This window comes from Triplophysa rosa, linkage group LG20 (genome assembly GCF_024868665.1).
Source record: "Triplophysa rosa linkage group LG20, Trosa_1v2, whole genome shotgun sequence".
Lineage (NCBI taxonomy): Eukaryota > Metazoa > Chordata > Actinopteri > Cypriniformes > Nemacheilidae > Triplophysa > Triplophysa rosa.
In genome coordinates, this window is record NC_079909.1 from 18,232,529 (window position 1) to 18,241,525 (window position 8,997).

Below are 8,997 nucleotides of genomic sequence, written 5' to 3' on the forward strand. Positions count from 1 at the left end.
TACTGATATTTATAAATGTCATGCATCACGTGTGCAGAGGGGCTTCGTTCTTTCAGGGACTGAGGGGTCTCTGTTCAAGCGCACAAACACGTACACACACTTCCTGATCATGCGCGCGGACTTCTGCTCGTGCAGAGACATTTCCTGCGCGCGAGCGCGTCTGTGATGGTCATCGCAACTTGGCTCGCGCCTGCTCTCGAAGCACCGAAACATGATTTTATCCTTACGGTTTTTATTTCTCGCGGCTGTGTGTCGCGTGACGGTCATGAAGGTAAGGAACGTCTTTGATACGTAACGCAATGATTCATTCTTAAAGTTTTGTGACTTTCAGAAGTTGGTTTTGGATGATAGAATACAAATCTGAAAGCAAATTGTGGGCTTCTTCAAATGAATTAGATTGCTGTCTGCGTTCATGTTCATCTTATTTGTATACTGGGAATTTCTAATGTAGGTTGTGCGCGTATGGGCTGTGTCGTCACAAATCCTAGCCATCCTTACAAATAATTTCTGGGCATCATCAAATAATTTGGGTTTGTTAGGAAAAGTCACTCACAACCAAGTCTGCTGCCTATCTATACATCTTTGGGCATTTTAAGCATCTCTGAACTCGAAAAGATGCAAAATGGTGTTCTGTCGAATTTGGACTCCCCGCCAGATTACGACTCCCCTCATTGATTTTGCTGGGGATTGGCTAATCCTAACCCCTCTAAAATCTGTTTTCGGCACAACACCGGCATTCCAAAGCTAAATGTGATGCTTTTCTATAAAGAGAAAACTAGGATGCTGTCAATCTTGACTTTGGGGGCAATTTTGGGCCCCTAATGTGTATTGCCCAACGGTGCTGTCTGGTTAGGTACATGATTTGGTTTTGAGACACTTTCTTCCACTGTACTGTCTCAGCAGTATACATAGATGTTGTGGTTTAGATTGAGAAGGTGGGGGAGTTCACAGATATCACAGTTAAACTATAACTCTTCTGAGGGCAGCGTACTTTACCAGATACCAGGGAACCAATGCAGTATGTTAATTTTGTTACTGTCAGTCTGTTGCTGTTTCTCTAGCAGAGGAAAGTCCTAGAAAATGAGGTAACAATGCAGGTTACACGTGGTGTACTTGTTGATCATCAAGAGCTTAACAGAAGCGGGAAGGAAACCCAAAGATAAGAGTCCAGAACGATGATTTGAGCGTTAGATCCACAGCCAGACAGCCAGACATTTTACTGTAAACGGTCGTTACTTTGGCTGATATGCAAGGACGATGAAAGATCAAGGGCAGTCAAGTTCAGTCAAATTCTTAGTCACTGTTCTCAAGTGAAATGTACTGCTGTGTAGAGGAAGTCTGCTGGTCTGTATATGTGGGTCGTTTCCCAGTAACACACCTCAGCAATTTCCTCTCAACAACATCTTCAGCGTTCGCCGTCTGTCTTAAAACGTCAGCGGTTGAAGCGATGATGCAGTCATTTTTGGTTAGCTTTCATCTCATTGATTATCTGATATCTTTTGCTGCAGGTTTTTCACAAGGAAGACCACATTTGCTAACATTTTTACACTTCAGACTGTTATTTTGCCATGTTTTGGATACAAATGACTCATTTGTCAGGACCGTCACATGAATCATAAAATTATGACACAAGATTTCAACATCGATTCTTTTGTCTTTATGCCAGTCTGGTGAAAAACGTAGAGCTATAGCTTCCTTGTTTAAAGTGCACGTCACTGCACATTTTATTGGCTGAATCTCACTGAACTTGTCTAAGAAAATATCCGTATTAAAGCCTTGAGAAGTGATTATTTGCCGTGTCATTTATGGTCATGTAAATAAAAAAGAACCACGAAAAGTTCCAGATGTTATGCAAAAGTCCCTTGCTTTTCCTCTGAAAAAAGCTTCTGAAAAGTCTAGTTTCCCGGTCTGAGTTTTCCAGGTCACACACAGCTATTTCTCTATTTCGTTTTGCACGTTGGTATTGCACGAGTTATTAAACGCTCCTTTCCCACTTAATTCACTTCTGCTTTTTTAAACTCATCTCGGTTAATGTGTCACGTTTACGGTACTTAATAAAGTTCACAGTGAGTGGACACTAAACAGCTAGCAAGTAGCAAACAGCTTCATCTTCATTTATGAAATCATCAGTCAAGTCATTTTCTTTCTGTATAACTCTTTAATGCCCCAGTGTATACTTGACTTTGAGGATAGTCACTGTTTTAGAATCCTTTGTCTCTCAATGCCAGGCCTTCAGCAGTAATGTTGACCTACTTTGAGCGTTTGCATCAGCTCAATTTTGAATTTTACATGTCAATGAACGTTTGTGTTTGTGACAAGACAAGAGCTCAAACAGGATAATGTGGCACGTTGAGAAGTCACATGTGCTGATGATGCAGTTTCAGTTCCAGATACTCCATAATAATGTTTTGTCACCGTTCGCAGATATCTCCTCCATATAAATCAGATGGACAATGTAACAACAGCACTTTTGAGTTTTACAACAAAGATGCACGCATGTGCTGCAGTAGATGCAAACCAGGTAAGATTCTGAATACAACCATGATTACAAAATATATATAATAATATAAAATATAAGTGCATTCTTTTTCATCGCTCATTTGTGCCAGACAGAATGAGCACCACTTACCTTGTCGTCTTTTTCATTTTTGTGGATTGTTTTCAGGGACCCGCTTGGGGGCACCGTGCACGAGTGTTCAAGACACAGTCTGTTTGCCTTGCACTGATGGACAGTACTCTCAAAACACGAACCATTACATCAACTGTTTTTCTTGTAAAAAATGTTCAAGCTGTAAGTTGACACATTAAGGTTCAAATGCATTGGCTCTTAAAAGATAAGAATTAATCTGAATTGACTTGAAATCTTTTGCATTTCTTTGTTAGCAAAAGAACTGATGTATGCACGACACTGCGCGGCTGATACCAACGCAGTTTGTGTTTGCAAACCTGCAAGCTTCTGTGTCCGTCATGCATCTACACCTACATCTGAATGTACGGAATGTAAACGGTATAAATCCTGCAAACCGGGTGAAGGTGTCATTAAAAACGGTAAGGAGCATCTATTGAAACGCACATCAGCTTTTTTATTTTTTAAGATTTGTGGATTTTCGGTGCAAGAGTTATTTTGCATCATCGTATCTTGTGTTCATGAATGCAGGAACAGCTACAGCTAATGTCCAGTGTGGACCCTGTTCCGAAGGAACATTTTCAAGCCAGTCTGACACCGAGCCCTGCAAACCACACACACAGTAAGTCACAAATTTAAGCGAGCACGTGACGCGCTGTATTCTTGCACATACCTGCACACAGATGTTTAATTTGTCTTTGTCATGTTAGATGTGATGGAGGTTTGGTTCTGCATCCTGGCAACTCCATAGCCGACACACGGTGTGGGACGAAACCATCAACGGCAATGTTTTCCACTTCAGAAATGCCAAAGAATCATCCTCCGAGGGAAATCCAGAGCGAGACACAGACAGCAGCGTACATCACAACATGTCTGCCTACATTGGCCAGTGTGACGTCCAGCACAGCTGAAAATCGAAACTTCATTGAATCCAATGACCCGTATCCCATGAATTTCATTTACATCGGTAAATATGAGCTCATATTGTTAAAACATTAAGCACTGGCAGTTTTTTGTTAGTGAAGTAGCTTAAGAAATGGTGTTCATGTACAATATGAGTTAGACAATAGTTTAGGAATTCATTCTGCATCCCTGTCCTTTACCCTATTAACCTTCATTCTTCTTGTCCGTGTCTCTTTCTCTCTCTCCTTGTCATGCTAGGCATTGTTGTTGGTTTTTTGCTGGTTGTCCTGACAGTGATAGTAATGGTGATAACCTGCAAATTGCGAAACAGAAGAGGTATTGTGGGTAATCTTACTTCTATCATAACAGACCATACTTAGATATTGTTCAGATTTTGTTCTTTTCTTTAACACCATGTTCTTTGGTGTCATCATAACATCAGTAAGCTGTTGGTGACGTGTTTCTGTAACATCTACCTGCAGGTTTAGTAATGGATGCAAAGACAGACAGCAAGGAGGTAAGAGTGTGTACATCATCACATCCAGACTGACAAATCAGCAACACTTGAACTTAAACTTCATGTTAAACTAATGCATTTTGGCACGGAGTCCGTTTGAAATAACGCTTGTAGTGGTATTTACTCCTTTGATTGAGTATCATATTAAATGCTTTAAAATACTTTCATAAACTAAAAAATGTGCTCAAGTATTGAAGAATATAATTTAATTTCACTTGTAGTATAGTTGCATTACAAATGGAAAATGCAGTTGTTTACTCAAAGTTTTACTGCTTTCTTTTATAAATGAAAGAATGGGCCGATTTGGTTCCAATTTAGTTGAGTTACTACTAACACATGGATATTAGTATACTGTACATACTACATAAAGAATACTTGAAATACACTTGAACTTGTTGTTTGTAGCATACTTACTAAAGTTAACTTAAAGTATACTTATTTTTTTAAGAGTAGCAGTGATGTTAAAGAGTACATAACATGAGATCATGAAAATGACATTTCATGCAGTGTGTAATGTTGCCGTGTTTGAAAGTAAACAGTCTGCCAAGTTGTAAATCCGAAGGTGAATGAATAACAAAGTTATTGGCTTGGAAAAAAGGGAGTCGACTCTGAATCACGCAACCGCCGCGGATGTACGTCACTACATATAGTCCCGCCTACGTTGTGCTAGCACTGCCCGCGAAAACTTCACTCTTCTCCCCCAAACACTGTAGCTCGTGAGCCTCATTCGCGGTAGACCAATCACAGCAGACTAGACCATCTGACCAATCAGATCAGACTAGGCTAGTGGAAAGGAGGGGATTAGACAGATGAATTGCGGAACGAATCATTTGAGAGTCAGTCAACAGTCACTGCCTATTGAAACGAAATAATAGTGTTTTACACCTTCTATGTACATAAATTTGTTGGACACTACATAAACCAAAGTAGGACCTTAAAATCCCTAGTTATGTACTCTTTAAATAATATCCGAAGAAGTTCATGCTTGATATTGCTTTCGGTCCTTTTGTCGCATTGCACATAGAAGGTCAAGTCAGTTGCATTGCATCATGGGATGTTGTAGATCTCCGAATCAACGAGGGCCAGACATGACTGTTTCTTTCCTTGTGTTCTCTTCAGCCGAATCCGAGTTCCCCAGCAAGCGTTGCACCTGAACATCAGTGTCTGTTACCCGGCAACAGTTGTCAAAAAGAGCCCTCCATGACATCATCAGACAGCCAGAGTCAGCCAGACTCAAGCCAGAGTCACAGCAGTGGTGACTGGTTGGAACGCACCAGCCAGGAGGAGTCTCTACATGAGCAGCATTCTATCTCCAGCCCTTTGGTCAACCTCAGCATCACGGCCACGATCAACTGCCACCTGAACCCAGCAACGGCTTCCTGTTCCATCCCGGTCAGCCCATCCACGCTAGCGCCTCAGGCTGATATTTCAGTGCCACTGTCTCAGGAGGAGGTCTCTATCTCCTGCCAGCAAGAGGATGGTAAAGAAGCCCTTCAGTCCGTTCAGGAGAGCGGTTTGTGTGTGTTCTGATTGGTGGAAGTCTCAGTAAGTGTTTCGTGTTTTTTTTTATATAACATAATAAAACACATTTATTGTGATGGTGACCAATATAAACATGCTGTATTTGATAGTACATAGTTTGTGTTAACAATAGCAAATGACATTCATGTATACAAAAAATTGCTAAAATATATATATATATATTTGTTTATTATATGCCATACTCAAAAATAAACGTTAAGTGTGTTGGTCACATTATGTGAACATGGTTTATAGTTTTATGGTTAGGGTTCTTGGCTAAAAATATAGATTCAGTCCAGACTGCATGCATTCTGGTTTGCAACACTAGTTGGCCCTATGGAAAATAAAGAAAGAAAATTTAGTACTAAAAGATTAAAGTAATTAAGTATTGGCAACCTTATTGATGTATCGACTGACCACTTTTCTAAATCATAAAATCGGTGAACTTTGCTGACAGTTCACCCAAAAATGATCATTTACTGTCCCTCTTTCGCAGAACACAAAAGAAGATATTTTGAACAAAGTTGGGAACCGAACAGCACTGGACCCCATTCACTTCTATTGTATGGACACAAAACCAATGCAAGTGAATGGGGTCCAGTTAACAACATTTTTCAAAATATCTTTTGTGTTCTGCGGAAAGAAGAAAGTCATACAAGTTTGAAATGACAAGAGGAAGAGTAAATGATGACAGAATTTTTATTTTTGGGTGAACTATCCCTTTAATGATCCCTTGCATCGTCTAACTGTTTATGTTTTATAGATTTTATATTTTATTATATATTGTTGACATATTTGTTGCCAATAGCAGCTGATGAGGTTGGAAGGACTAGAACAGAAATTGCACTCTTTGTGATATGAAGCTAGCGCCACCCAGTGGTTGGTTTTCTCATTACGCAATTATTCAAACTCTTTTAGTCATAAGAGCTATAAAGGAGACAAGTGAATGTGTTCACGTTTGTCATTTGAATGAGATAAAGGCAGACTAATAAGCTGGGACTGATTTCAGTGTCACAGGGTTATCCTAAACATTCAGAAAAGAAGTAACATTTTCATGTAAGTTTAGCGTAATTCTGATTGTCAAGGATATTGTATATGGTGGATTATATTATATTCCATTGGTTATAACAGACATACTTTTTTACATTTGTATATTATTCAGTTGTATAGGAATCTTGTTATTGTAATATTTTGTACATACAGAATGTTTATTCAAAAGTGATTATTTTTGTAGTCACCCGTGATATATTTTTATTTTTAAATAAACTCTGTGTAAGAAAGTTTGATGTGCGAGTCATTCCGTACCATTTGCACAATAAAAATGAATAATACCTGAAATTATGCAGCTTGTCTTTTTTAAGTAGACAGTTATTTTAATAGTTTTTAACACATACAGAAATGTCCCATTCACTTACATTAAAGGAGGGACGGAAGCCATGCAGGGAACAGTATATAGACCTTTCACACAAGTCATTAAACAACCTTCTGCATAGCAACACCTTGGAAACCTTCCAGCAAGTTACACATGTCCAGTCACTCACAAGCCAAAAGCCTTATCATATTTTATAAGCTCTCCTTGACTCCACTTAATATATTTTCATTACATGGGTCTCACACTGGTAACGGTGGATTGAGGCCAAACTGTGGCTTCTTGTACAATCACATCCATTATAAAGAGTAAATGCTGTTGGTAGACCACCAGCACAAGAAGCACTGTCAGATGAAAGTATCTTTAATGTGAGGCTGAGACGGGACTGGAGTTCACCCTCCAGCGATGGATCAATACAGGTGTTAACAGACTTTAGGAATCACAGAGACTCATCTCCTTAGGAGCTGATTAAATATTGATCAGACCCTCCAAGAGTGTTTTTATGCTTCTGTTCTCCCACATCGATACTGTGCTGCTCATTTCAACTGTGGGGCGTGTGGCTTTCTTTTCTGAGCATTGAACAAAGTGAAAGAAACCCAGGCTGATTGTTGTGGGATCCGTTCAGGAAACCTGTATGAGTAATCACATTTATTCAGGTTTAGAGTATGCATGTATGAGAATACTCGAGCACTTTCTTAATTGACAATAAAATGATGACACAATGAAAAAAATCTAAAATTAGGACTTTTGATTTGAGAGTGAAAAATATAAATATTTTTCACAATTCTGCTTTTTCAAACACATCTTTTTATTTCCAAGTTTAATTTTGATTTCTAAACAGATCTTGAATATGCACTGTGCATGAAAAATGTGTGTTCTAAAGCCGAAGGTGTGACTCATTTTAGTACAACATTCTTGCAATTTTCATGGTTCATCTCTGTTGTGAAACCACAGCAATGTGTAAGAAGCATTACAGGTGTTGATTATGATTATGATTATGATTAAGCAAAAACTGGAGATGGAGTTCGGTTTGTGGGAAAGAGCTTGTTTGCTCTTGTAATCACACACCCTGTGACAGGAAATCCTGAGATCAATGACCTTGTTATTAAGGTATGGAAGTTACAAAACCAACGACCTCTACACACTAACCTAAAAGTATTGCCACTTCACCGGTGCAATGTTTGCAAGCGATGAATGAATTGTGATAGCGTTTTGCTGAACTGTTTCATAATGAACGCATTGTGTGTACTGGAAACATATTGCTTTGCAACCGAGAGATGCAGATAACAATCATAAACCAGACTATCTAAGCACTGACGTTGATGAATGTATCTAACAACCAATAACATTTATGAATCAGCACTTTTCTCTGTGCTTTTCCTGTAAAGTGTGCACAGGTGCACAAGTATCCTTTTCTTCCCTTTGGGTGCACTAATATGATATTGGTGCCAGTAAGTTGTGAATTTCATATTCTGTTGAATGTGTCTTGACAAACCGTAAGCATCAGAATAACTCAGTGTGAGGCAATAGGGTCAAACGTCAGTTTCAGAGATGAAGTGTGAGGTCAGTGTCAGGAAATGTGGGTGCATGTGAGTAAAAATGCTATGCCAAGTAGATAGGATTTTAAAGACAAAAACTGTTGTTATGCAGTTGACACTTTATGCAGTAGGTGGCTGTAAGCAACATTTCCACAAGGGTCACTTGCTCTGCTAACCTGCTTAATGTAACAATGTGATACAAGCAGTCAGAATGGAAATGGAAATGTTGTGACTTGATCATCAAACGCCAACTGCTGCAGACATATTGCAATTGCATATCACCGTTAACTGACCAATCGTTAATATGTTTATTTCATCAATATTATTATATGTTGTTTACTTGTGGCTGCAAATTTGATCATTCTTTATGATCATTCCCATTAAATTCTTGTTCCTTCATCAATTATTTTATTTCCCCTGCACAAGAAAGGAAGATGAACAGATCTCAGTTTGATACCTCAATTCTTTCTGAGATTAAATGGGGAGCAAGTACAGGTATATTTCTCCAAAGAAAAAGAAAGAA

The 8,997-nt window shown here is 38.9% G+C and overlaps 1 protein-coding gene across 1 annotated transcript; it reads left to right on the forward strand.

Annotated features, from left to right (window-relative positions):
* Positions 1 to 104: 104 nt before the first annotated feature.
* tnfrsf1b (tumor necrosis factor receptor superfamily, member 1B) lies at positions 105 to 6,898 on the forward strand. Its single transcript, XM_057361522.1, has 9 exons — positions 105 to 271; positions 2,425 to 2,521; positions 2,666 to 2,791; positions 2,884 to 3,048; positions 3,158 to 3,248; positions 3,337 to 3,593; positions 3,788 to 3,865; positions 4,012 to 4,046; positions 5,166 to 6,898. Exons 1-9 carry the CDS (start codon positions 212 to 214, stop codon positions 5,574 to 5,576), a joined length of 1,320 nt encoding a protein of 439 aa, XP_057217505.1. The 5' UTR covers positions 105 to 211; the 3' UTR covers positions 5,577 to 6,898.
* The last annotated feature ends 2,099 nt before the right edge of the window (positions 6,899 to 8,997 follow it).

Bases quoted from the DNA above. Each gene is read 5' to 3' on its own strand.
- tnfrsf1b (XM_057361522.1), top strand. From the start codon at position 212: ATGATTTTATCCTTACGGTTTTTATTTCTCGCGGCTGTGTGTCGCGTG. The intron at 3,594-3,787 runs GTAAATATGAGC...TTGTCATGCTAG, and splicing joins CATGAATTTCATTTACATCG to GCATTGTTGTTGGTTTTTTG. The intron at 4,047-5,165 runs GTAAGAGTGTGT...TGTTCTCTTCAG, and splicing joins CAAAGACAGACAGCAAGGAG to CCGAATCCGAGTTCCCCAGC.